This window comes from Cardiocondyla obscurior, linkage group LG03 (assembly GCF_019399895.1).
Source record: "Cardiocondyla obscurior isolate alpha-2009 linkage group LG03, Cobs3.1, whole genome shotgun sequence".
NCBI classification, from domain to species: Eukaryota; Metazoa; Arthropoda; class Insecta; order Hymenoptera; family Formicidae; genus Cardiocondyla; species Cardiocondyla obscurior.
The window spans coordinates 1,902,289-1,929,223 of NC_091866.1; the positions used below are offsets into that span (position 1 = coordinate 1,902,289).

General features: G+C 43.4%; 1 protein-coding gene across 1 annotated transcript in view; it reads right to left on the reverse strand.

Annotated features, from left to right (window-relative positions):
- The window catches only part of LOC139101423 (neural cell adhesion molecule 2), a 188,342-nt gene that overhangs the window by 30,852 nt on the left and 130,555 nt on the right, over positions 1–26,935 (reverse strand). The window contains exons 4-5 of the mRNA XM_070654559.1: positions 14,463–14,573; positions 12,899–13,102 (exon numbers count right to left, since the gene is read on the reverse strand). Coding sequence (XP_070510660.1) covers positions 12,899–13,102; positions 14,463–14,573 — 315 coding nt within the window. The remainder of the gene's footprint in view (positions 1–12,898; positions 13,103–14,462; positions 14,574–26,935) is intronic.

Consider the following 26,935-nt stretch of genomic DNA (forward strand, 5'->3'; position numbering starts at 1 on the left):
GCTTGCTGATTGGATCTTTCCCGATATTGACCGCGCTTTTATTACTTCCGCTCCTTCGTACTTCAACGTGCGAGGAATATGATATTCTCCCGTGAGAGACCGGCAAATATTTTAGGACTTTCGAGCGGGATATCGCGTTACAGGGTATAAAATTTTGAAACAGTTCGCCGGACGCGATAGACCTTTCTCGCGCTGGCATTGCTTCTCAAAACCGGATGTTAAGGAATTCGAGATGCTCGCCGGAGATGAGGGGAGACAAAACCTTCCAAATTTTTTTTTTTTTTTTTTTTTTTTGCAACCGCGCAATTCGCTGACGTCGCGGCGAATCAACTTAAATTGCCTCGCATTTGTGAGCTATGACAACCCGGCGGCGTGCATTAAAGTTTTCTCGCTCGTCGCGAGGAGGCTGCCGGTGACACACCGTTTCTCCCGGGGCTCCCGTGATTCCGCACGGTCTCTCGCTGCCGTCATTCCGCTCATCCTTCTCCCGGCGTCGTTAGCGCGCGCTTTTAGAAGCGACCGCGAAGTCCGCGCACGTACAACACTAGCATGGTGTTTGCTCGATCTAATGACTGCGCGTCTCTATTTGCGCCGCGGCCGCGTGCTCGCGGCGCCCATGCATAATGCAAGCCCGTAAAAAGGGTACGTCAGAAAGCAACGCGTGTGCGGATTCCACGCGGCGTACGCGAGCCCTACCGACGGCTATCGATTTCCAAGGGCACCCCGTATCACCGCCCGACGGAACGGCGGACGATAAACAGGGCGGGACTACTCGCGTCGCATAACGAGGCCGTTCATTAATCCGCGATTCTGCCGGCTCGGGATTTGTCGGGCGCGTCATAACGAGCGGCCGCGCCGTGTCGCACACGCGTGTACCGCGAAGGACGCAGTGTGATATTGCGACCGAGAGAGAGAGAGAGAGACCTCGAGGTTGCACCGAAACGGAGATGCATCTCGGCTTGCCAAGCGTCGTTCTTGCGTGATGAAAGTCCAACGTAAAGGAAGATTAAATTATGTAAGCAATCTTTTTCCTCCGGAGAAAAAAACAAAGATAAAAAAAAAACGAAGGAAGCCCACCGTTCACTAGAGCGAGTGAAGCGTAGAAGCTGCCTCGTCGCCTGCGCTTTAAGAACGGTAGGATGAATCATTCAGGCGAGGCATGCAAACAATATTTCATTCTGACTTGCGAGAATTGAGAGGACACTGGATAGTCTCGGACAGGTTCCGGAACCGTAATGAAATTGTTGTGCGTACGGCGAGCACTGTCTCTGCCGACTCGGTCAAGAGGAGAAACCGTAACCGTTGCTGTCCCCGAACGTAAACAAGAAACTACGAAAACGGTCGGTGCACTCTAAGGCGAAACAATATCATAAGTTCAATTGGAATTAGTCCCAGCTCCCGCAAACATGCAATTCATCTTGCGGGTAGTTAGTTATTTGCAGAACGTAAGGCGGTCGCGGTAAATGCAAACTAATAATTATTGCGGAATAAATATCTCACGTGGAACGTCCTTTAAAAATGCAATTTGTTCCGAATCGCTAATACGAAGCCAGAATAACGCGCGATGTAAAATTTAATTACATCAATTTCGCGCTGACCCAATAAACTATGTATAATTGAATTCGCTGCGAGGTCGATGGAGCGTACGATTTTTGATCCCACTTGGCCGCATCTGTCATTTATATATTGAGCAAAATAAAGTTCACGTGGTGTTTTTCCGTCCCGGTCCTCAGGTATCTCTAATTCGGTACCTTTATCGATGCATTAGATTGCATTTAGATTGGATCGTCCTCGCCCATCGGTGTCTCAGCTCGGCCATCTATTCCATCTTGCATAGCTCTGAAATGGCTATCGGCGCTAAATAACGTTAATCTGCCGGCCGGTATGGGGTGTTTAAATCGTAATCATCTTCGGTAGGTCAATTAACACCAAGCGAGCGGTCAGATTATTCGCCGCTGAATTATTCGCGCGCGGCCCGGGCCCGAAAATCGAGTTTAAAAACGGCGTGTGGCCGTGATAGCTTCAATTTCATCGCGACGACCCTCTCTGTTCTCGATGCTTTTCAAGAAATTGCGCCGAGATGCGCCGCGCGCCAGCTCTTCACGACACCGTAATGAGAGTACTAGCGCAGTTTTTTCTTTTTTTTTTCTCTTTTTTTTCTTTCAACATTAATACGACGCGCGTAGGTTTCCTTTCGCGAATGAGATCGTCGCCTTTACCGAAATGAAACTCTCTCCTCCGATCCGTTCTTCAGCCCTCGAAAGTGCGACTCGCTGCGTGCCCCGCGAATATCCCAGAAACTGCTTCGTCGACTCAACGACGTGAAGTAACGAGCAACAATTGGACCTAGAATTCCAGCTATTCGCGAAATAATCGGCGGAACGTGGTGGATTACACTCCGTAAATTTGTATAAATAACGATAATTAATATTAATTCTGCATTTCATTTTTATTAATTGGCCGCCGAGCGATCACGGTTTATTTGATAATCGGACGCTCGCGTTTAATGAAATTCTTGCTGAATAATTGTGAGAGCGCAGTCGTTGCTAACACGGTGCCCAGACTGCGTTCGGGTTTTCGCGATGAGTCGACGATAGGCTTTCCTTGCCCGCAGCTGCTGGAAGTATTTCCGTTTTCATTTCGGCCCGTCGTTCGCCTCGGTGCATATATGCGCGAAAAAAGTTCCATTCGGCTCGTCCTACAAGACGATTCACGGGTCAACAGATATATTTGCAGACGCGTGGCTTAAGGAAAAACAAGATTTTCGGGTCGTAATTATTCTTGTTCGATTTAGCGCGCTGAAACTGACATGAAAACAGTTCGTTAATATCGTAACAATTAATTAGCTGATCCTTTCTGCGGCAGATTATTATTAGAGATAATGGAGAAATTCAGCGTTAATTTATTTTAATATCGAAACATTATAATAACTTTAATTAATTTTACGCGATACAGAGACGTTGCCGCTACGACAAAGGTAATTAGAACGGTGTAATGAATCGTGCGGAACGCGCGCGTGTAGATTCTTTTTGATTGCCAAAGGGCCAAGGAGAAGAATTAATATTGACTCACATCCGCCAACGATTACTGCGATCTAAGATTTCCCTTTACCGAGGTGCAACGGGCTGTGTTTCCTCTTGAATCACCCTGTAAGGATCGGTCGTAAGGAGAATCCTAGACTTTTCGCCCCCGCGGTCTTTCGCTTTTACGTATCCACGTTCTCTCCTCATCTCCCTCTCGCTATCTCTTTGTTTCTTTTCCCCATCTCTCTCTCTCTCGCTCGCTCTCTCTCGCTTTCTTTCCGTTTGAACTACTCGGCAGTATTTTCGTAGCTGAAAATTCAGGCCAGCCGCGAGCGAGCGCGGAGCATCTCCTATTCAGCGGTTGCGCGCCTATTCAGTAGAAGAAGGAGGGTTGCCGCATTTCAACAGGCACCGCCGTGGATCATCGTAGCTCGTTCCACAGGAAATGCAAACACACAGCCACACACAGGGTCTGGGTGCTGTTTTCTCACGGGGTTGCGCACGAAGGCGTCGTTGATATAGCGTGCTATTTTGCGCGGATTAAGCGGCGATGAGGAAATAAAACCTTGATAGCGAAGCCACCCGTAGTTAATATGCAAATATTCGAAAAACGTTATTTATTTTTATTTTATTTTTTTTTTTTTTTTTTTTTTTATCCGGCACAATATATTTGCAAATTTCCTTTGTCACGGTTTTAATAAAGTGTTAAAGCGAGACAATTATACCGACGACGTTAACTATTTTAAGTCGTTATTCTTCTTCGTCTCGTGTTTTTATTTGGAGACTTATAAAATTGAATTATGATTTCTTGTAAAAATTATATATAGAAGTATGCATTATTCGAAGAATAATTTTACTTGTACTGTTTCATAAACTACGAACGTTTTGTATATTTAAAACTTCTGTACATTTTCTCTTCTTTTTTTTTTTTTTTTTTTAAACTTGTTAAATTTTTCATCAAATTTTCGAAATAATCAACCGATTTAATGAACGGTCGCATAATCGATGCATTTCGATATTGAGATTTTTGAATATTTTTAAATGTCATCGCTATTTGCTGTTATAGGAAAATTCATTTTAGTGTGAAAACAGATTGTTGGGAATACATTATATAACATGGAAACGAGATTATTCTTCGTTTATGGAAACGCATCTCTCTTGGCGAAATAACAAAAACATCATATAATAACATGTAATATAATATAACGTCAATGTCTATAAAAATATGTCGTAATGACCGATCAATTAAATACATGCGGGTGCCTGAATATTCAATAGGTGTTATTCAAACGTCTGCGCCGGATAGAAAATACTTGATACGTTTGCTTCCGCCGGATATCAGAGTGTAACACTCGAAGAAAATATTGTTAAGCATACCTTCGACATTGTTCGCGCGAAACGTCACGGATTTTTTTTCCTCTTTTTAATTACGAATCTATTTTTCTTCCGCGTTTTACACAGGCGCGCACACTTATTTTCGATAAAAATGTCAGTTACCGCGTTTTATATTGAAGCTACCCAGTCTCTTTCCTTCCTGATAGAATTATTACACGCACAGTATATTCTCTATAACGCGGTTATTTAGGAAATTAATGAAGCGTCGAGTGTTTTTTATTTTAATTCTTTTTCTTTTTTATACGGAAGATATTATTTTCCGTTATAATGCACCCGCTGAAAATGTTTTCGTTACAACATATTCCGGATAATAGCAAGCCTCGGATAATTGGCTAATTAGTTGATTAACGAAAGGGTAAATAATGTTATGCTTGCGCACCGGATGCATGGCGTATGACGCGCATTGTTTTTCGAAGTAATTATACTACATTATGATAACAGTTCTTGAAATTTATATTCGAATGTACGGATAAAATATTTTGAGGCTACTCCGCGAGGGACTTTCGAAAAAAATTCTTTGCGACATTCTCAATGTTAATAATGCCATGCGTCTCTGGCTGGATTATACGTCTTGTGAAATAATAGTGAGGCTTCGATAGCGGACGATTCACTCGATCACGTAATCATTGCGATACCGCGGGATGAGAAAAATTGTCAACGAGACTGTTGAAACCCGTACAATATCTACGGCAGTAACTTCGGTGTACAGCTAATAACTCTAGCCGTCCAAGTGCATGCATTTATCAATCCTGACACGCTCTTCCCGCTATACAGGCTGCTCCATAAGTCCACGCATTTTTTACAAGTCACGAGAAGCCGAAGAAAAATGGCGAGAGAAATAGCGCGTCCGGGAGAGTCGGGAAATCGAGAGTTATGGTCGATAATTAACGGGCTTTAATAAATTAATATTCGGAAAGTGCGCTAGAAAATAAAATATCTTTACGTCTAAACGTTCTTTAAACAAAGTTTAACTCGACGAATTTAACATTTAATCGATTTGCACTTTTAAAGGAAAAATAAGAGAAGAAATTTACTAAGATTATTTTGTTGTACAATCCCTTTAATATAAAAATTAATTTTGGAAAGAAATTAATAAGCGAGGGGGAGAGGGGGGGGGGTGCCAAACGTATGAGCTTTGCGACATCCTGTACAGTCGATTGTCCTCATCGAAGCGCGAAGTAATTGTCCCGCCGTTGTTCCGGAACCTGGTTTGCAGCAGCGCGGAAGAGGCTTTAAATCTTGCGGGATTACCATATTCCTCGATGCTGTACACGCGGCTGCACGGTGTAATCATTAATTCGGCGCTGCTGGACGCGCGCTTAACCCGCCGACCTCGCGCTACGAATTGCGTACCCTTCGCCCCCCCTTACCTCACCCCGCTCGTCGGAGGGTCAGAAGCGGCTTTTACAGGTTTATGAAGGAGTTACGATATTTTTTCATCATCATTTTTCCCCCCTTGAGAAAAGCGTATCTCTTTCGCAAAATTTCCATCTCGAGTAAGTTGTGAGAGTAAACACGGTAACAGCAGATGAATGGGACGCGGTGAATGAATGAGATTTTTAATTAAAAACTCGCTCGTTTGCTCAGACATTTAACTTGGCCTGTTGATTGTTCCGGTCGCCAGAAAGCGGCTTGGCTCACCCTCGACTTTGAGTTCTTAACTTTAAACCGATTCACTTTCCCGTTTTATTGATGCTCCCGACCTGCAAAGCGCCCTTAAAAAAGACCATCGCGCATTTGCATTCCTGTGTAATGCCAAGCCGAAAAGTTGCAAATGCCTCAAAATTCGATCCCGCGGAAAATAAATCCCCCGGGCCTCGAATATCCCGGAATATGTACATCTGTAAGATTTTTAATTAAAATCTCATTCGTTCATTCGCTCTCAAATTAAGTCTCTTAATTATTCGGGTCGTCGAAAAGCGGTTACTCCTACCTTTAAGTTTTCAGCTTTAATCTGCTCCACCCTCCGGCTCTATTGACTCGAAGAGATTGCGCGTCTCTGCGAGAGCTCATCCAGGGGAATAACGAAATAGAAACGAGAATCTCCCTTAAAATTTTGACATCCCGATAATTTGATATTCGATATTCCCGGAGTATTTTAAAACTTTTGCTCGTAAGTTTTACATGAAAAATTTTTCCTCCCGCGAGCGATAATAAATATCAGAGATGCTGCGAAACATTTCGAGGTTTAGTTCCGCCGCGTTTCGTTATTCGAAAACATATCCGCGCGAGAGGTTACACCGGCCGTTCGTTAACGTATCGACTGTATCTAGGACGCTCGCGAATGATAATCCGCGGCGCATTAGATAATATATTAAATAATATCCCTCCATTTCTCTCGGACGACGAGCTGCGATGCTCTCGGCCGGATAATCCGGGTCCATCTCGGCGAGTAGCGCAACGACGGAAAGGCCGCGCAGCGGCTCGCGGGGAAGACGAGGACACGAATATACCGCGCGAGATCCCGGTGGATTGAATTGCAAAAGCGAATGAAAACCAAACCCCGCGGATAAGGAGCTGTCGGCGGGATCGGCGGGCTGTGTCGCACGTGTGCGTGCTTACGCGTACACGTGCGCGGAATCGCGGAGGGTCGGCGAAATGCAATCGGCATCGACGGGAAGGGGGGAGGGATTCGACGCGGATTTTCCAGGAAAAGGAGCCCGGCAATCGCGCACGCGGCCGGAAACTCGAGGCGAAGAGCGCCTTTCCTTTCGTTCTCGAAGAGGACGACGTGAGAAGAAGGCGTACTTCTCTCGGAGACGGGTAATTGATCGGCAGATTCAATTTCGCGCTGGATAATGAAATGCTGCCGAGGAGGGAAGGCGGCGCTAAGTGAACGATCGCTTTGATTCCTTTTAAACGTGGTTGCGATCGCGCAAATCGTTAAAGCGCGCAAAAGGTGCGTCGAGGACGAGAGCGCGAAAGACCTTTACTGCGGAAGCTTATTCAGCGCGAAAGAGGAGAGATAAACTGTTGACTTATCGGCTTGTAATAGTTGAATTCGATTCGCGGGTCCCGATATACGTTTTCTTTTTATTTATTTAAATGGAAATCGACCCTTTCAGGCGCGAGATAATAGAAGATGTTCAATCCACTTAAATTAAAAAAATGTATTACGTTCATAATTGACTCTCTTTTTAATTTTAATTTCGACATTAAAAATAAGTGGAATATTAACGAGCCAAACTTTGAGAAAATAATTAAACCCCCGTTTTGCATCGAACTTCAATTCGTTCACGGTGCAGAGTTCGATTAACGATTTAAATCAGTAGATTTAATTAAACTAATTATTATTTGTCCTCGCAAAAATACTAAAAGTTTTTCCCCGTACAAGAAGTTTTTTTCCTCCAAATAAATTACAGAATCCATCATCGGAATTAAAACTGACATTCATCTCGTACATTAAGATTCGCTTTTCTCGATATAACTTCGAAGGTCTACGCGCAGCGATCGCGCGCCGCACGAATAATACAGGTTTTTTCGTTCACGCCGAACAATTCGCTCGTGAATTAACGATCAATCATTCTAGCAGTTGCAATATTCACTCCCATTATCCGGCCTCGTGCTAATCGCTCATTAGTCCCGTTATTGTCTTCGGGCGGCGACACTCGTCTGAGTGGCTAAGGAAATAGTCCGCGCGCGAAAGAGAGAGAGAAAGAGAGAGAGACAGGCGACTCGGCATTCACGGGATGCGTCCGTAATAGGTATTGTCAAGTCCGCCTAGCGCGAGTCGACAAATGACTTCTGTATTCTGTCGGCGAAATGAATAACGTCGCCGACGTTACATATGGGGCGCGGCGCGAACACTTGCCAAGACCCGGCCCGAAAAAGATTGCCCACTCTCGCCGCCGCGTCGCTTCTCACAGCGTATTGAAAGGGATCGCGCTTTCACGTGAAAAGGGAGATATATTACCGGGAAATCCGCGCCGCGCGGCCACGTATCGAGCGCGAAAGTTACCGTCGTCAAAAGGCCCCGTCTTTGCACGGGATCGAGCGCCGCGCGGTATCCAGATCTCGGTGAACGGTACCCTCATTTCCTCGGACACCCTTAGTCGAGAAAAGGATCGATCGAGCATTTTAGGGCATTGTCACGAGCGAAGCTTGAATCAATATGCAGAAATATCTTTCCATCACACTTATATCGAGGGAAAAAAAAAATTTCGATCCAATGTTTTACAAATGAGGGAAAGCGTAAGGAAACTGAGATAGTTGACGTAATCCTTTCTGTGTATTTTGTCTAGTCAGTTCAGCCAGATAGTTTCTTTAAAAATACCCGAGGAAAGAAGGGAATAAATTATCGAACGCAAGAAAGAACGGTCACGGATTTATCCTCTTTTATTTCCCGAGCTCTCAATTTTGAACTCACTACTTACTTTCCGTTCTTAAGCGAGTAATACGCTTCCTTTTTTTTTTTATATATTTTCACGCGATAAAGGCCACGCTCTCTGTTAAATAGATCGTTAAGCGAAAAAAGAGGGAATTCAAATCAGTTTGAGATCGTGGCAAACGTTCCTCGTTTCGTGTTACCTCGCTCTCGAATCGTTCTCGAAGGCGGGCGTCGCGTAACAATACCTGATAAAAATCGATTTAACTGAGAACGGCGGCCCCGCTCCGATCCAATTCGCGTATGCTAATGGGATCTAATCTCCGTGTCTTTTTTGCCCGCGCGTACAATCGTCGAGCCGATAATTTCGCGTTATCTCGAATAATTTGCTGTTACGTAACGTTGCGTGTCCGACCGATTTTATTTCGAATGATTATTCGCCCTGTGTTTTTCGTTCACGAATTCTGCCGAAAGTAATCACCCGGCGCGGGAAAACAGCGCGGCGTTTCCGTTGTTTTATCATGTAAAATACATTTTTTTTATGTCTATTACGTTTGTGGCTTTCTGGTTCATTTATGCATCGGAAAAGTACTGACACCTGACTTTTAATACGAGTACTTTTTTTTTTTCCTTCCTCGCAATAATTTTCTAGATCCAATTTATAATATTGGACATCAAGAGTTGATAAAAATAAAACTTATATAATACCCAAACTTTAATACTTTATATTATAAAAAAAAAAGAAAGAAATATGAAAAATGCACGCACAAAAAGAAAACGTATTTAAACATACATTTGTTTTTAAAGAGAGATATTTTAAAATCCTGTTATTAAAACATGCCAAATCCGCTTTCCTTCGAAGTTAACGGAAAAAAATCAATTAGCCAGCGAAAATATCGCGCGTGGGCGCGTTTAATTACGGGCAAACGGACACGAGAGTTTACTCTTATTACATTTGGATTAGATAGATAGTCGGGGGAGTTTCCATAGTGTTTTTAAATCGCGGCCAAACTTCTCCCGGTGTATTCTTTAACGAAGGTTCTCTCGGGCTTCTTCCCGCTCTTATTTTACGCCGTCTATAAGAAATTCACGAAGGCACGAAGGGCGCTTCGGCTTTTTCGCAGTTTACAATTAAAGTGTATTTAATGCAGCCTTTATTCTCCCGTAAACGATGCATTTACCTGCGACGCGTTTACGGCCGCAATAACTTTTGCCCGTATCCCTGTATTTTCCCACGGAAACCCCCATTCCGCCGTACGTCTCTTATTATAAACTGGTTACTTTATCCTGATGTGTTTCCGCATAATTACAGGTTTAAATTATTCCACAAACAAGTAGCAATTTAAATTATTAAATTAAATGGTTTATTACATACAAATGTAACAAAGTTCATTCGTGATAAATTTACTGTCAACATGCGGGACACAGCGAAACTATAAATTTACCGCAAATTTACTGATCACTTTCGACTAGCGAGTTTATAACCTTTCTTTTTTTTTCTTTTTTTTCAATAATATAGTTAATAAAATACAATGTAATATTCGATACTGCGCATAAAGCTGCAATGGAAACACATATACAAATAATGCAATTATATGGAATCATGTAATATAATATTGTTATTCGGATGACATTTTATTTACTTGCAATATTTAAAACTCGAAAACAAAACATAAAAAGCACGATATTTCGCGTTCAAACAATTTTCCTATTTAGGTCACACGAATAAAATAAGCGCGCGGCACTGCGTAGGTTTTTTTTTTTTTGCAAAATTTAGAAGGTATTTTGCTCCCGCGGTCCGAAAAGCGATGGTATCGACGACCCCTCGTCGACCCCGTAAACGCGATCGAGCCTCGAGATCTTCGCGATAATCTACTTTCTCCACGGTGGTGGATTCTCAAAGAGCCGAAGCGAAAGTAAAGCCGTACGTGACGTTTCGCCCTTATCCCCGGCCGTAAGAAAAGGAAAATAACGCAGTCGGAATTTGCGGGGGTCGGCGACACCAGCCGTGTCCCCCGTCGCTATCGGGAAAAATTTTAAATCACGTCCGAGATAATCGAATTCCACGCCGTTGGAAGACGCACCATGGTCTCCCGGACGTTATTCACCCTTTAATGGCGAATTCGCACCCTCTCCGGCGGCACCGCGGCCCCTCGTCTTCCTTCTTTTTCCCTTCGGCGCGCCATTTACGCATCGCTGCTACGGGCGACGGGCCCGATCTCGTAAAGAATGCAAAGGCACCCCCCGGGGATCGTCCCGGAGTACGTCCTCTGGACCGTATCGCCCGTAAATTGTGCCGTCCATCCTGATTCCGTACCGCGGCGGGAACCGTCGCGCGATCATCTCATCTCCATCGGCGACGCATCGCGTCCCGTCTGCGCTACGTGCCGACATTCCGCTCGGCAGGAGTTACGAGGTCCGGTGGCGCAAAGGGACGCCGATATTTATGGGCTCGGGCAGTACGTGCTCTCGATAGATAACGCGTCAGATAAGAGTCTCCGGAGGATAAATTGTTAATCGGCTGGCATGTCTTTTCTCGCTGCGATATACGCGAAAAAAAGAAAAAAAAAAAACTTACGCGAGGCGTGCTAATTCGCGCTAATTCACGCGCTAATTCACTCGCGAACCCCCTTTTGCGCCGCTCACCAACAGCTACATCGGGTTGTTCTAGATCCATGCATTGGGATTGTCTTGTATTAGCGCGGATATTTGTCGTTGGTATGGATGTCAAACATCTATATCAATACGCCGGCGGTATTGATCTAGATGTTTGACATAGCTATGTGTGCCCACGGTATCTACGTTGCAAACGTTATTATGGCGGTGCTTCGTGGGTGGAAAAAGCACGGATTCTATTTATTCGTTCGACACCCATTGACTTTTGGCCGCTAAGTACACAGACTCGTGTGGAATTGACATGATCCACCCTCGAGCTCTCGGAATTAATTTGCGAGCATTACACACGGAAGAAAGCTTTTACCGAGGCGTCTAAAAATTTAGCCAGGTAGCTCTGAAAATAATTTCATTATACCATTTGGCTGAGCTGATTAAATAAAATAAGTCGGTGAAACGCCAGAAACGCGGAACGCTTTACTGTCACGATTTTACGTAATTATTTCGATAATCCAAAATTACTTGAGCATTTCGTGCGTGTCCGAAAATCCCATGCATTTCAGCAAAATTATTGTTTTCGCGTAGAAAAAGAGCAAGAAAAGTGCGATTGACCGAATTATTAATATCCAATATCGCTTTACAATTGTTGCAGTCATATCGTTTAAACTAATTATCGTACATCCATGATAATTATCGACTTTCACTGAACTGTGTCACGCGCAGATAATGAGAAATTAAATTGCACAGTCGCGAACGACAGGACGAATTTGATTCTTAATGCGAGGCACGCCGCACATTGTTGACGAAATGCAGTTTCGTTGGAATTTTTTTTTTTTTTATATGAAACGTCTCGGTTACTTTATGCGCTAAATTTAAGGATAGAACACATTCTCTCAATGCAGACCGAGAAGCTCCGAATATCTCGTCTCCATATCGACGAGTTGTTCGTTCCCTTTTGCTTCCCGCCGGCTCGCTCGTCAATTCTCGACTCGTTTCGCAAGTGAGTCTGGAAAAATGGCCCATTGGGTTTTCTATTATGCCGATAAACATCTCATGGTGGTTCCGCACCGGTTTGTCAATAGCGCGATGGCGTATAATACAGTTGGAGGAGTTCGGCGAATCCGCTTTACCGGTAAGCGAAGGGCGAACGCAATATCGCGCACCGAGCGCTCGGGGATTACACGTCCTTCAAACACACGTTCGGCTTTTATCCTATTAAAGGATCGGGAGTTCATCTATCTAAGTTTGCCCTATCTGTGTCATTGTCGCCGTAAGACGATTAGGTCCAGCGGAAGATGTTTCGAAGCTACCGAGTCTTCATTACTCGCTGCGCGAGACTCGCGAGCGAGCTCCACTACCGCGGTAATATTCCCGTGAATATTTTAAAGTAGCGCTTTTTGCCGCAATTGTACTGGCCGTAACGGCACGTCGTTATTATCATCGCTCACGGGTAACTGCGCTAATTATCATACGGCCGCGGAAATTAAAAGCGCCGATGAAACCGGCCGCGAGGGCGAGCTTTTATTCGCGATGGATAACTTACAGTTCATCTCCACGCGAACCGACGCCGACAGCGGGATCGACCTGTTGTTGTTGGTTGCGTTGCACATCAGGATCGAATGGACGTCGTCACGGCTCAGATTTTGTACGATAATCTCGCTGCGCGTCACACCGCCGTTCGGCGTGGTCGTTCGATTGGTGATGAATCTGTCGTTGCGGTACCAGGACACCATCGGCGCCGGTTTACCTAAAAGCACATTGACTTTCACAATTTCGTTCCGAATTATTTGTGCGGTTCTGTAAAAAAAAAAATTTTTTTTTTAATTAAAAAAAATAAAAATTGTCCAGCATCCGGCAGTCGAGTATCATCAAAGATCTCGCGAAGCAAACGCGTGTAGAAACATTAAACGGGATGCCGCTTGATCGGATAGCAACTACCGCGACGCGGAAATTTAATAGCGCAAGTATCGAGCACCACTCGAGACTTCATTCAAAAGCACGACGATAATGAAGTGTTATAATTACAGTCTGTAATTAGCGAAGAGAGTTAACATCGTGCAAATGGAATCAGCCTTTCATTACGAGCGGGCATAGATAGTGTCATTAAACAATCGGTTTCGATATTACCACCGGTCACAGATACGAACACTCGAATTATTTATTGCAGCTATCCGTGCATTATGTGGCCTGTATCTGAATAATTACTTAATATAACATAATTAGGTATAATGCATAATCGATGAAAATTAGATACAATGAATTAACAAAGATCAGTAATTAATTTTATAGAAGCTGCAAAATACTCTAATATTCAGATTAATTAACGTGCACGCGCGCGAAGTTTATCTGCGGTTTAAAATATTAATGGCTTTGGAATTTAAAAAAAAAAAAAAAAAATTAAATACTTGAGAGCAATAATACGTTCAACTTGTGGGAAATTTAATCTACTGATAATCTAATTATTTCTACAAACTTACAGGAGCGAGATTATTAGCCCAAAATGCATTTAAAAACTAATAATAACGCTACTAAACGTTATTTTAATTTAATCATTACAAATGTTAACGTTATAGATACGCCATGTATAAATACCATTAACGCATATAAATATTATTCAGTTGCAAATATGCACATCGACATTTTGTAGCACGTGGATATTTATTTGCATAATATTACGAGTAATAATATTAATGGATATCATTTATAGTATAAATAGATAGATGTTAATGCATATAATCGCAAATACGACATATTTTCCAAGAAATCCTGTGGGCCAACCAACAAATATGCGTTTAAACATCGTCGAAATTTTACAATCAGAAATAATAACTATCGAAACGTTGACGCGTCAAAAAACTAAAAATCGTTTCATACACGAAAAAAAAAAATTTCGCAGAAATCAATTAAAAAAAAAGAATAAAAATAAAAAAATTAATAAAGAAAAAAAGAATACCCAAGTATTGTTCCACTTCGCTCTCTTAGCGAATCGACCGCGGAACACCGATGCGAAACCCGCATTGCGGGGCAGAAAAAATTCATACAGGTTTTTTTCGGTGAGAGAAAACGTTATGTAGTCGCTATGCGTACGTTCGAAATCAGATACTTACCGCCGCGAACGTCGCAGAAAAGCCGCAAACTGTCGCCTTCCATGTACGGGCCGACCGACGCGCGTCGTTCCTCCTTGTTTTCGTCGACGATGGTGATCTTGCGCGGCGGCACTGGAAACGAAGAGAAATCCCGCGTGTATATAGTTAACACCGTGGAATATTCATGAACAGCGAGAAAGAGCGAGGGAGGAAGGGCTTCCTGGCCGCGACTCGCCCGCGCGGCGGAGAGATCGCGGAGGAGCTCCTCTCGGCGGCACGTCACGAAAAGTTCGATAACGCGAAATTGGTATTGGAAGATCGTGCCTGAGATATCGCGACGGCATTAAATTGAAATCTGAAATCGATATCGCGCGGGGGAGAGGCGAACGCCGCGAGTGCCGCGATGTATTTCTGACGGGCGTACATACCGGATGATACGTTCGCGGCTCTTGCTTCTCCGCTCGTCCACTCGCCCCGAGGAGTTCAGAAGCTGGAAATTGTCGTGATATCAGATATCGGACGGACGCGGAGTTCGCCGGCGAGCGGAACTTAAAATAATAAGAACAGGGCCCCACGGAAAGCCGGGACTTTTATCGTTTCCCCTCGCGACACTTTTTAATTCTTTTACGTAAATTAGTTTATTCGAGGGAGGGAGAGAGAGGGCAGGGAAACCTCGCGCGGAGTTCACGGGAAAATCAGATTACGACGCTGGGACCGTTTGTAAGAGAAGAGCCACTCGCCGCGGCGGACGGAATTCTCGGCGATGTAATTGGAAAATTACAATCGCAAAAATCACGGCGGAAGACCGCATTCAAGAACGCCACCTCGTTTCAGCTTATTTTTCTTCCCGCGTCGGCCCACTCGCGTCGCATAAAGAATTATTTTGGTGCTGCGCTTAGAGCGAAGCGGTTTTATTCTCATTGCAATCGTCTTTCATGGCGCATCAAGCGCGACAGTCAGGCGCTTTTGAAATCAAAAGCAACTCGGTAAAATACAGTCGTTTTTTTTCAGCTTACGTCAAATGTATTATTGCCACGACGAAAGAAAGTGGCTCCGTGGATGCCAAAGTTATTCTCTTTAATAACACCCTTTGTAATTTTAATTTTAAACATACATACAACACCGTCGACTCCGCTGTCGTTTCCTGTTGTAACAATAGCAACAAGCGTACTTGATTTTATAGAGAGGAAAAGTATCTAATTTATTTTCGGATCTATTGTGGCGAGCACTCCGTTTCTCCCGCCGTCTCCTTCACCCCCTGTCTCAAGGACCTCTCCCTTCGCCCGTCCGTTCCCGGTCTGCATCACCGTAATCCTGACAAATGGTATGCGGGGAAGCATCATTTATCGGTATTAGCCTTTGTAGTATTTGCAGTATCATAGTCCGCCCGTGTAATACGTTACGTATCTCGATTGCCTCTTCGCGAGAAGCTACTAGGGGCGCGATGTTGCTCGCGTCGATGCCGCCGGTTTCCCGTGTTCGCGACCTCTTTTACAAGGCGCGCGTGGTCCTTTCCGTTAGGACGCCCCGGCCCGATGCAGTAGTCGAGCGGCGCAATAGCTCGGTGCCCCCATTAATCCGCGACAGGTCTGACAGCGGCGCACCTGCACTACCCGCCGTTATTTATTTCCATGGGAGCGCTACCGCGGCGCTCTATACTGACGAGAATTATCGTGCTTTAATGAAACCGATCCCTCCGGTAAAACTCAATTTATTATCCGACTTCGGGCACGCGCGCTTTCACGTCCGACTTCGCGCACCGGCCACTTTCTTGCCTCTAATTATCCGCCGCGTTTAACTAAAAGCTCGCGCAGCACTTGGGGCTAGCACCGTGCGCGCGCGGGATCATTCCCGCCGCGTAGTCATTTTTCATACAGCCCCATTTCGCCGGAATACGTTTTCCCGACCCCGCAGTCGAAGCCCCGAGGTCCCATTTCGGCGGGCGACGGCGAAATTTGTTCCTCTCGTTAGCACCGATCGTGATTAACGCAAAAATAGGCCGCGCTCGATTCCACGTCATTAATATTCTCCTCTCTCCCCGTTTCGATTACCGCGGGCGCGACATAACTTTCTTAGAATTATGAACGTCGCCGGATATTTACGGTTACGACGATACAGCGCGGCGCCCCCGGGAAAACGTTCGCGTAACACCGGGAGAACGGCCGTAGCGCGAAAAAGAAAATTGATTTCGCATTTAGCTTTTATCATCTTCATAATAAAATATGACCTCTTACGGCGCATCGTGTTTAACGAACCTGTCTATTTTGCGAAATGCACGCCGCATTTGTATTACGTGGCTCTAAGTCGATCGACTTATTTCAGGCGGGCTGAAACGTGCCCCGAACACTTTGCGGTTGACTATGTTGCATATAGCTAGCGCGAAAGCTCGGAGCCGATTAACGGAGAAATTTTCAGTAAACTATCAACACGACGCAGTTAGCGCAACAATGTGTAAGCACGGTTTTGGATTTGAGTGTTGGGCGCAAACTCCCCCGGTTCTTCGACGTTTCGATAAAGGGCCTTTTGTGCAACGTCAAAATGTATCTCTCGCAGACACTCGTTCCCCGATGTTCCCCCGTTTCACGCAAGTTTCGCCGGGGAATCCCGTCATGCAAATAACCGTTAATTAAATCGTACAATTAAATGATAATTACACTGGCGTAAATTGCGCTTCGCTCTCTTCTTCTCTCTTTTTTTTTTTTTATTTCTCGCCCGGAAAACTTTCTTCTTTACAAATATCAGGCGAATTTTATTCAGTTTTCTCCTCGTGGCGCTAATATCCATTATTCAGTCTCTTTCTATTTGCAGCTTTGCCGGTGCTCTTTATTATCAGAATTTTTTTTTTTAGTAATTTTAGAATTCCGCGTCCTTTCGCAATTTACACAGCCCGCGGGTGCATTTGCATCCGACAATTTCGCCCGGTCATACGCGCGCGCCGCCGATCAGCCGCGCGTTTCATTCGCGTGCTCGCCAAGTTCGGTGAAACGCGCGAGCCGGCTCAGATTTATTGTTTATAGGGGCTCTTGATTTCGAGGACATCATCAGCATCGAGAGCGAGCGCGGCCCCAGGCTACGGGAAGTCCGAAACTGTTTTTCGTGATTAATGCCGCGCCCCGGGGGGTGAACGCGGAGGGGAAGAGGGGGTATTAACGGACGGCCAGGGCCGTCGGGGTGGTAATTGTCGTGGCCGCAGTTACGCCGGTTAATTTGACCCGCCAAAAAGTTACTTCCGCCTTTCGCGCTCCTGCCGCAACAGTGGGGAAAAAAAAAAAGATTTTACTGCTCGCGCAAATGAAGCCGTATCGGCGGCGCTAACGGCCGCGGCCGTAACGGTGTGCGGGGATTTGATTTCGGGCTCTGAAACTTTACGTTGCCGCCGCGCGCGAACTTTCGCTCCGATAAACCGGCGTTTCAGCGAAATAAAGCACCACGACTGGGCGGCGTACAAAGAGCTCGAATCGAAATCGCGCGCGTCGCGAACCGGCGCCAGACAGTTTCGCCGCGGCTGCGACATTAACCGGTTTTACGCGCGTTTTGCAAACGGAGTGCTTCGAACATCGCCGCAACGTTTAATCGCTCGATTCTCCGACTGAAACCATGCGGACGCGGCGGGATGTAACGTGATCGAAAACGACGGCGCGACACTTCGGGTCCGAATGAATAATCTGCATATGCCATGAATATATTTTTGGCCTCATCACGTCCGGCTTTGATTACATATTTCTATCGGGATCAACTTAACGAACCGTTTTTATTCTCAAATTACGATCGCAATTTCGCTTTTGTCGTCGCATTCACTTTGGCCGCCGCGCCATCGATATGCACGGTATGCAGCGGCCCGCGATAAAGTTCAGTCACAGTGATTTTTTAATTTTCGATGCGTGACAACAGGCCGATTAGACTTCTATTTATATAAACTGCGTCACGGAGAAATGTGTAAAATTGCGCCAGTGATTGAAAAATATTTTAGCAGGGAATACACACAGAGGTATTCATGGGCAAAAGTACGCTTTTTTATTCATAAAGCGGTGCGGTGGCTGCGAAAAAAATAAAGCGTCTGCCGACGTTGCGCGTAAAAAAAAAAAGAAAAAAAATTGGACCGGTAATACGAGCGCGCGCGCGCATACAAACGAGCGAAAGGATGTATATATATATAAATTCTAAAAGAGGCGGCCGTTTCGATTTTCATCAATGCTGCGCCGATGTGAATAGGTGATCCGATTCGTTTCGCGAGCGTGTTCCGCTTTGGCAAACGCTTCACTTTTGTCGCCTGTCGACTATATCCTACGCACCCACCGTTCGTCCCTCTTTTTTCACACGTGCCGAATCAAAACATGTTCGTTAATCGCGAGGTGGAAAGCGGGAATGCAGATCCGTTGCTCGGTGCGATGTAACTCGCGGCGCGGCTGACGAAAGCATCGCGAAAAAAACTCGACGCTTACTATTTGAAAGTACCCGAATAAAAATTCATCTAGCTTATTGCAGCTAGCGATTAGATCGCGCAGATTAAATATATTCCTTAGATAGTGCTAGCGCTAACTTCATACTAGCCATGATTCGTAAAAAAAAAGTATTTGTTATTTAGCGACTATCTAGCTCGTATTTAGCCGTTACTGTAACAGGATTAAAAAAGTGAGGTTGCGTTATTTTTAAATAAATCAGTCTAGTATCCGTCTAGCCATTGTTCAGCGCGAGCCGTATAGCGATACAATTAGTATAAACTAATATCTAAACGATATCTAAACGTTTTTCGTCGCGTGTTAGCCTGCTGCGTGTACTGACCTAGCTCGTTATTAATCAGTAATAATTATCTAGTACCTAGATGTTTTGAGCATTTAATTTCTGGCTCAGTGATGGACAGTTTTGCTTCGACAGTCACGGATAAATCACGGATTGGCCAGCTAGTAATTAGATAACGATTGGACTTAATTTCCAGTCGGATAGTAATTAAAACTGCGAATGGAACTGCACGTGTCTTATTCATGCTATCAATGTTTTTAATCCAAACGGTATTCTAAAAAGAAAAAGCAAAAAGTCGACATATTCGTCGTCGATTTTGCAATTATTAATAAATACAGCAAAGCTGCTTCATATCGATAGAAATGTTCTTTATACGAGAAAAATGTCATGTTTAAATTGTATCTCTTGGGAAATGACGGAAGCATCACTCGCGCCATCAATATGTACAAGAAATGTATGAAATAAATAGAAGATACATTATTAATCTACGAATTAGATGTAGGTCCGTTTAAAAAAAATTCTTTGTGCGGGTTTATATTGTTTTTATTAAAACGGGTAAAGGAAAGATTCTTTTCAGTAACAGTATTACAGAATATATTACGGTTTTTCTTTTCTTTCCTTTTCTTTTTATTACGAGGTCTAAAGTAACGGCGAGTAAATGCTGGGATAAAAAATATGAGCTCACTTGCGATATAAGAATTGTTAGATATTTTAAAATAACGGCCCTGTAATATACACATTGTGTGTCTTCAGAAATTATCGGGTAAATTCGCGATGTATAAAAAAAACGACATAAAAAAAGTCGTTTTAACAACAATTCGTCAGTATATCAAGTAAAGTCTCAAAGTTAATAATAGACACAAGGGGAATAACACCGTCGGTCTTTCAAGACTCGCGATTTCGCAATTAAAGAACATTTATATTAAAATTGACAAAATTATTCTTGGTCTCCTGCATCTCATCTCCACTCAGGGGAGTAATAATTAGAGAAATTTAATCTGAATCACTTGAACCAAGGTGAACATGTGAACGACCCCCAGACCAAAGTGAGAAGTAAACTAATTCCGGTCAAGGAAATACGATACAAGAATATACTACGGCGACCGCGAATGAAATCTTATAGCTGGCAGCTGTGAAGCGCTAGAAGTGTGACAATTAAACGAAAGAAATGAGTTTCGTTTCACGTTGTTACATTATATCGAATTAGTTTTGCAGCGGGGATAGTAATTTAGATCTACACGCGCCAAGACTCGCGTGCTAATGCGAAACAATTTAACTGCAAAACAAACTTAACTTGCTCGTTAATACTATAGGCGAAAGGGTTTACTTTTCCACTTACAGCGACGCAATTTCCTGCGCTGGTTCGGAGAAAACGGGCGGGAGCGACGCAAATACGGAGAAAAGAATAAAGATATCTCCGTGAAAATTACTCGCGAGTAAGCAATCACTGACCGTACAATTTTTTACAACCGCTCGAAGAGAGGGAGAAAATTCGAGAGGCAAAGTAATCGAGTAATCGCGCTTTGTATTAGTTCTTCGTTTTACGTACCGTTTCTTGTTCAGTACTTAATTCAAACATCTCGCAACAATTTTTTCTTAGCACCTTCGCGTCGTTATTATAATGATTTTAATAAGTTCGCGAATTCTAATTTAGGATATTCCCTTGGAAATCTTTTCATCGCCGGCCTGTAAAATTCTCAGCCTTGTTAAAGGGTTCTTTTTTGCAATGAAATTTGTTTGAGCGGGTCCGGTTCTTTTTTTCTCTCTTTCTCTCTTTCTCTCGTCTGACTTTCCGCGTCGATCTGTCTTGATCAAAGGGTGAGAAAAAGGGGGAATATCTCGACGGGGGCCGACTCAGGCGGGTAGCCACGACGCAACGCGACGCCCGAGAGCGTCCATCAGCACAGTTCGCTGCGCGTGATGACGGATTTGAAGACCCTATTATAATAATTGCTTCGGAAATTGCCGCAGCCGTCGGCGAGGCCCCGTCACGCCACCCTCGCGCGATCACATGTTGCGCAATGTATCTTTGCCACGTGCATCGCGCCTATGCATTCATGCGATTGTTTATGGAAGCTAATGTCATTCGACGGCTTGCGTAAAAGCGAAGCACCGAGATTCCATATATTGACTGAAATTAACTTGTTGAACGCCGAGAAAAATTTTATAACTCGGGCGCGCGAAGGTCTGATTAAAAACTGTTAATCCGTTAACATCGAAAGAGATAATCTTTTACGAACGCTTCTTACTTAATTTTGTTCACTTGTAATTGCGTATGACTTGCAATTTAATAACTGTACGTTATATTAGTTAAACGATACAAAATTCGTACTTTACGCCTACTACGTTAAAAAAACTTTTGCTCCATTAATTTTCCACAATGAGTCACGGATCTATCTTACACTTAAACACGTTTCATTTCTTTAAACATAATTTAACCATACGTGGTCAAAAATTAAATTAATTATAATAAAATATATTATTAAATTCAATCAATATTATATAAAATAAAAATAAGTTATAATTGCCGAATAAACGCTATTAGTCGACGCGAATTAATTCTTTTCTAATTTATGATTCGTATGTGAGAAAGGATTTCCCTGCACTTTTTGTTCTTTTAACCGTAACTAATAAGTACACTCATACGTTGTGCATGTTCTTTCATTTAATTTAATTACCTGAACAAGTTAATCTAATTGAGAAATATTGCTACGTACCCGCCAGTTACAATTTTGTAACATGTATAAGATAAGATTCAACGAAATATTCGGAATAATATTCGAAATAATATTCGCGTTATAAAGTCTTTTTAAACGAGTTAAAGTGTGTAGGATTATGCAAGGAATGTACACAAACAAAGCTCGGGTGGCCGAGCGCGCGGCCTTGCTCCCACCCTTCCCCCTCGCATACCACAGCCACCTATCCCTCAGTCTAGTCGTAGGCCTCGCAGTAGACGAATCTCCGCGCGTTGGCAGCTCCGAAAAGTAATTCCGATTAATAAATTAATACTTCGGCTGTTACAAAGATACATTTCTCGGTTTCTACGATCGATATTCTTTACTCGGAGAGCATTTGTAAAGTTATTACCTCGCGCATATCGCGCGTACAAGCACTATTAACGTTGCAGTTACGTCTTCGTATCGGATCTATTATTCTTATAGTCTTTGATTTAATACTATGTAACTTCCCTTATGGATACCGTAGTCTTATCGCGGTGACTAGGCACTAGAGTCATAAAATATTATCTAACGGAAAGTTCTCTCTTTTTTCTGCTTAGATAAAACTCTGGAGAAGGCGTCGCTCTCTCGCTGCTCTCGTCGCTGATCAGTGAGAAACGAACTACGGACGGTTCGTCGACCGTTTATTCCGGAAGTTTCGTTTAAGAAAACGTGCGAGATAGCTTTCGCGAATAAATGTTACAATACGGGAATGTCGTACGGTTTGCTCGATTTAATCCTGTCGCCGATATCATTTGAGTATTATACGAACCGCAATCGGTTCGTCGGCCGCGTGCGTTCGGGAGTTCCATAAATAATCGGGCGTATAATTCATTATCCGATTTTTATAAACGGGAGTGCCGTGCAACATCGCGCGATTGTAGGTTCCGGGCGCGGTATTCGCGAGTGTCCTGTGGAAGGAAGGATGATCAACCCGACATCCTAATCATACTGAGAGGAGGAGGAGGCCTCGGAAAGGCATCCGGCATCAGCGGAGCAACCGAAGGGTAAGAATCAGTTTCATTTCCAAAAATTTAATATAGTTTTGAATTTTAGGAGATCACTTTGATATCAAAGAAATATAATTTAATAATTGGCGTAAAGAAAAATATTTTTAATTGTAGAAAAATTTAATCTCTTGGGAAATATTATTCAAATAATAAATAATTTTGATTTTATTCAATTAAAAACTTTATTATAGACATGTAAGTTTTTTTTTTATACAATGAACATAAGTATGATCTGTCTACAATTTAAATTTTATCTTTTTGTTACAGAATCAACGTAGCTGTAACTACAACTCCGCTGCTGCGCATCGATCGGTGAGTACAATATGATTTTTTATAGTGCTTACGTCTGAAGAAAAATTGTATAACATGCAGAAAATAAATAACTAAAATTAAGAAAAAAAAATAAAAATAAAATTAGCATTTACTACCGCGGTATTTCTTTTCCAAAATAGGGAAACAATAAATCTCATATATTTTATGGTATTGTAGAAAATTAATTAGCTACGCGCGTTAATAGAATAGAAATTCTTAATTTAGGGCTTAAGGGAATTTACCTTGCTTAAGACGGAAAATTCGGGTTTATGCGTTGGGCAAAGTAGCTAGGTGAATTAACGCTTCGTCTTTCCACATGGTGCGGCGTAGTCGACTTTCCAATTTATTATAAATATCATTCGTCTAAATATAAAATTATATACAAAACCGAAACGTATAAAATATAATAATGCAAAAAAAAAAAATTCTCGTTCGTATAACGCGTATAATAAATTCGTATAATATATTTAACCACCAACAACATGCGACTTCCGCTCGACTCTTATCGTAAAGAGAAGAAATTTGACAACTAGTTACTTCCGTAATTCTTAAAGCGAGTAACGCGAAATTGAGTAACGTGTCTACGCGTCCCAGAGTGTACCTCGCGCGGAAACAATTGCGAGCTTTAACGTCCCACGTTCTCAATTTCGAGCTACCTACGAGACACGGCCGCGAGCTTTCGTACCATTCGTGCGGGATCTTGAGATCGACGCCGAGCATTCGGTGCGCCCGTTGCAGCAATATACGAAAAATCGCAACTTGAACGCGGCCGGGCGCGAGGAGACGGACAACTATTGAGACAGACAGGGATGGGGTTGGATGCTGCATGGCGTAATATCCGCTCTTCGTGTACCGCTCTCTCGCACACGCCCGCACACACGTACAGCGGGGGCTTTGGTCCCGTACGTGCTCGGGTCAGGGACCATGTACACGCCGTAGATACACATCCGGTATAATCCGAAGCCGGGGGTTCACCGGGGGTTGAACGAAACAACGGGCTTGTCGAAGCGCATTCCCCGACCGACTTCGCTGGCGGAGGTTCTCCGTCTTCCCTTCGTTTCCTTCCATTTCTCGGCTCCCCTTTTATCCCCCTCCCCTCTCCGCGATCTCTCTACGTTGCTCTCGCCGCTAATACGCTTGTATTTTTGTCCGAATCCTCCCTCTCGGCACTGTCTTTTCGTAATCTTTCACGTCTCGCTGCTCCCAGAATGGGACAGGATGGAAAAAAGCGCGGAAGGAGAACGAGGGTTGGTTTTAGGTTGACTGAGACAGGATGAAGTACAACCGGGCTCCCACCCCCTTACTCCTTTATCTTGCACGAGTATAAGATTGTTCTGTCGTGTCGGGAAGATCGCCCTTTTCCTCGGTCGAGATATACCACGCTCGCGAGGGAAATAGGGTGCGAAATGAATCTTCAACTGGATCGGACGCGTCGTGTGGGGGCGGTCATGTTATTTATAAATATATTATCGAATTTTTTTTTACATTAACCTCTTTTTTTTTTTAATCGGACTTTGCGATTTATTTAAATTGAACAGATTAATTGAGAAGATACATCGACGTGCATTTTTAAATAACGTAGATCTTTACAGAATTAAAAAATATATTAATTATTAAAATGGGCGTAAATTTTAACAATGGTTAATTTCATTATTGCACGTTGTTTCATTTTTTCCAAAAATCTCGCGCCCACCTGAATTTACGCGACATTTCATTATTTACAGTGATAAAAAGCACGCCATCAGCGAAAGTAGCTTTTTGTACAGAGAAAAATTAAGGTTTAGAATGACGCTGTGTATGATGTTATAATGGACACGTGCGCAAAGCTGAAACAAAAATTACGGTGATGCGGTGACGCGCGGCGTGGCTCAAAGAGATGAAAATGCAAAGATGCCGGCATTCAATCATATTTACCTTTTTTTTTTTTTTGTTACCTTACCACCGCCGCATTAATTAATTAAATACCCCATCGATTCGCGTATTCTTCGCGCACCTTTGACGGGACGCGCAAAACCGCACCGTGATATGTGACAGTATAATTATCTCGGCGAGATCGGGAGGGAAAAAAAAAAATAGCACGGCGTGCGAGAAATACGCCAAGTCCGGCGCTCGTTATCGGGCGCGCGTGCGAGGCACGTGCGGCGTTATCTTGCACACGCACGTATGAATATTCAAATCGGCGCGGGCGTTATATAATTCAACGCCAATTCAAGATAAGTCTCATAACCAATCGAGCGTGCCGGATTAATGCGCTCGCTCGGTATCGCTTAATTAAATACGCGACGACGACCGATTTTCACGTTTTACTCGCAGCACAGCGTCCCTCTCTGGTTCTATCTCTCTTTTTTTTTCTCCCCTGTCACGCGGTTCCCTCTCGGCTGTAATTTTGAAAAAAAAAAATCATAAACTTTTTTCCCTGGTTATTTGAGATCGGCGCGGACTATTATGGCTCTGGTCCATTCTTGTTTCTTTTTTTTTCTTTTATAGAAAACGGTATATCTCGCGAATATCGCGCGACGTTACTCGCAAATATTTTACCTTCGTATATTTTATACTTGACGGAAATATCTAACGTATCTAAAGAAAGGACTGAAATGGCGAAGCGGTACGGCAAATATTTCTCGTCGGGCCGCGGAAAGATATATGCATGGATTTTGCTGATCACATCCATCAAGGAATACGAAAGTCACGTGAATAATGCAAAAAAAAAAAAGCGCATCAAAGAACGGGAGGGAGTATGTTGTTTAATTACTGTCTCCACTGAAGAGACACCACTAATGTACCTAACATGCAAAGAGTTTTAATAAATTAAATACGTGATACGCGCGCGGCTGTTTGCTACTTTACATTATAAAAAAGCTTTTGATCTAAATAGTCCTTAGAACTTCCGTAAATTATTTTAAATCGTAATTTAAAGAGAATAATATAATTCTAAAAAGATAAATTAAAAATAATTATCGTTGTATCTTAATGATAATACGTTGATAAAAATTTTTATACGTCATATATAATGAATGATAATAAAATCTTGAAAGCTAATAAGTTAAAGTTGCAATTAAAATTTTTAATTTCTAATTATCAATTAGATATAAGTCTTTCTTAAATTTCCCTGGATTTCATCCGAGCGTTCATGTACGTAAAAGCGTTTGGTATCCATATACATTATGGGGAAAATAATTGCTTCCTTTTCTCAAAACTCTGAACTACGAATTCGTACAATTACGAAGTTCACGGCGCCAATTAGTGGACAAGTCTACCACCGTCGCGCGCCAGTTGATCGAAGTTCGCCAAATCTCTGGGTTGATATCGGGAACCATGTAGTTCTTGCGTTAGAGCGTTTTCGATTGTTGTCTTCAATAAGATACGTCGCGCGTGACCGAGTACACGTTACAAGAAAGATTCTTTGTTCTGCGAGAGAGAAAGAGAGAGAGAGAGAAGCGCCCAGATTCGAGCGCGCGGTGTAACAGACGGCCACTAAATCATCGGACGTCACGCTGAAGGGGAGTTCGCGATCGTTACAGCGATGACGTTTCTTGTTCCGATACCCGGCGCGAACTTTCGGTCCGGCTTCGTCGCGCGGACCCTCTTGACGAACTTCCGTTCCGCGAGAGAGCGTTTCTTACGACGCGACGAACCACAGAGCGAGTGGCAACTTTCCGTCGACTTTTCCCGGCGTCCCAGAGTGCTCGCGGAGTGGAAGAAGACGGCAATCTTC